Source organism: Brachyistius frenatus, unplaced genomic scaffold (genome assembly GCF_029030835.1).
Source record: "Brachyistius frenatus isolate BFR_SWC_R1_liver_20210118 unplaced genomic scaffold, ASM2903083v1 Contig_159, whole genome shotgun sequence".
In the NCBI taxonomy this organism is placed as follows: domain Eukaryota; kingdom Metazoa; phylum Chordata; class Actinopteri; family Embiotocidae; genus Brachyistius; species Brachyistius frenatus.
In genome coordinates, this window is record NW_027210758.1 from 182,501 (window position 1) to 185,000 (window position 2,500).

General features: G+C 50.4%; 1 protein-coding gene across 1 annotated transcript in view; it reads left to right on the plus strand.

The window, feature by feature from the left end:
- The window catches only part of plxnb3 (plexin B3), a 57,890-nt gene that overhangs the window by 39,637 nt on the left and 15,753 nt on the right, over positions 1-2,500 (plus strand). The window contains exons 3-4 of the mRNA XM_069716548.1: positions 1,348-1,758; positions 2,101-2,500. The exon at positions 2,101-2,500 is cut by the window's right edge and continues 333 nt beyond it. Of these exons, the coding sequence (XP_069572649.1) occupies positions 1,364-1,758; positions 2,101-2,500 (795 nt within the window). The 5' untranslated portion in view covers positions 1,348-1,363. The remainder of the gene's footprint in view (positions 1-1,347; positions 1,759-2,100) is intronic.

Here is a 2,500-nt window from a genome sequence, read left to right on the forward strand (position 1 = left end):
AAACAATGCAGATACTACGTCCCGCCCACCGATAGCTGTAACCTGACTGCACCACAGGCCTGTCAATCAAACAGACACGCCCCCAAAAATAGGTCTTCTTGAATCTTCTTTTCTAATGAATGAGGGATTATTTTCAGATGGACCTCCAGAAAACTAATAAGAAGGAGTGACTTTAGCTAACAACACCGAGAGAACTGATGGACACATTTTATTCACTTTGGATTTGATGAGAGAAGTTGAATGGGAGTCTATGGAGCCGGAGGCTTTTTGGAGCCGACCTCTAGTGGCACTCGCTGGTATTGCAGCTGAAGACACTTCTGCCTCGGTACAGATTATGGGTTCAGCCTCCACCCAGGAATTATTTTACAGATTGAATAAAGAACTGCCGTCGGGCTGAAACCAGTTTGACTCCGGTTTGAAACTCCAGTCACACTATCTCTCCACTCGACTCCACTCTGTCATATAAAATTCCAAAACAACCCACCGGAGGTTTGAGTCGTTTCACAGCGTTGCCACGGATACCGGTTTGTTGCCATGGCGATGTTACTACAGGCAACTACAGTTTGACCGTCAGATGAAAAAAGTGTGAAGCAGCAAAATATTTTATTAATAACATCAGAGAGAAAGAGAGAGAGAGAGAGAGAGAGAGAGAGAGAGAGGGAGAAAAGGGGGGAAACGGCCGAGTCTCACCTGCTCAGGTGTATTTTAACATATTCCACACGGTGTGAAACAGATTCTTTAATCTGTGACGGTCACGGATCAGTTCTGCTTCCCAAACTGTGGGCAGAGGTTTATTCCTCCTTCAGGGAAAAAAAGGAAGTGGAAATAAGATGCAATCACAGCTCCGAGTGGAGCGTCGAGACGGACCTCTGTCTCTCTGTGGGCGGACGGTGGAGTCAGAAACCGATTCTTTTGTGGGTTTCGTGTTTCCACAGCGAAGCTCTCAGATCTCAGGTCAGCTTCTGCCGACCTCAGTGCTTCTTAATCCGGTCGGCTTTTTCAAGCAGAAATCTACAATTCTGTTTTATTCCTGCTTCTGGAAAAAAAAAGGAAAAAAAAAAAGAGAAGAAAATCGGTTTAATCACGAGGGAAGTGAGACGCTTTATGGCTTGAAATGTTGGACGGATAAAATAACATCAACTACTTATCTCATCAATTAGAATGTTTGTCTTCACTGAGGACAGTTATAACATTTAGGAGACACTTGTTGGACATTTAGACAACAGTCGGTGGACATTTAACCGATCTAACCCGTAACAGTAACTCTGATGATCCTTGTTCTGTTTCCATGGTTACTGATGATGTCCAGGTGTTCACTGCAGTATTTTTGTCTTTCACCTGTCGCAGGTAAAGAGGAGCCGCCATGTTGGCCTCCTCCATCCCCCCGTCGCTCCTCCTCCTCCTCCTCCTCCTCCTCTTCCCTCCCTCCCAACCCGCCGACGCACCGCTGCCGTGGGTGGAGCTAGAGGGCGCCACGCTGTCTCACCTGCTGCTGGACCCGGGGGCGGGGCATCTGTACGTGGGCGGGGTCGACCACCTGTACCAGCTGACCTCCGACCTGAAGGTGATGTCACACGTCAGGACCGGCCCCCACCTGGACTCCCCGGACTGCCTCCCTCCGATCGTCCCCCAAGACTGCCACTCGGCCACGCCCACTCACAACCACAACAAACTGCTGCTGATGGAGGCGGGGCAGGGGGCGGAGCCAGGGAGTCTGATCGTGTGCGGTTCACTCTACCAGGGGATCTGTGACAAGAGGTAACTGAGGCCACCATGGAATCTGTTGTATTTTCTTCATCTGATTAGTGATGTTGACTACGTTGATCATTGAAGTTTATCGGGACCTGTTGTCATAGCAACCCATCGAACTTTTTATTTGTCTTTCCTGCCTTATTTTGCGACAGCCCTAATTACGCTTACTGATGACACTCAACATTTATGACATTTAAAAAGAATCAAACCTCTCACTGAGTCCAAAGTTGCTTAATAAGAGTTAGCGAGATCATTTTAGCCTGACAGCATCGCGTTAGCCTGTTAGCATCACGTTAGGCTAGATTAGTTAAACCTCGTAAACTACTGAATATTTTGTGTCCTCCGCAGGAGTCTGTCCAACATCTCCCACCTCATCTATCAGACGTCCAACCCCGTCGACACTCAGTACGTCGCCGCCAACGACCCCCGAGTCTCCACCGTCGGCGTGGTGATAACCACAAAAAACAAACACGAAGGGGGCGGGGCCGGCGGCGCGCTGCGTCTGATGCTGGTCGGTCGAGGCTACACCAGCAAAGGCCCCGGCGACATCCCGCCGATCACGACGCGGCGTCTGTTCCCGGTGGTTCCGCCTCGCCGGGCGTTCTCCCAGGAGGAGGAGCTCGGCAAGCTCGTCGTGGGAAGCTACTCGGAGTACAACAACCACTTTGTGAAGGCCGTCGCCCACGGCAACCACGTGTACTTCCTGTTCTCGCGGCGGGACATGTGGCACAAGAAGGAGTACCGGACC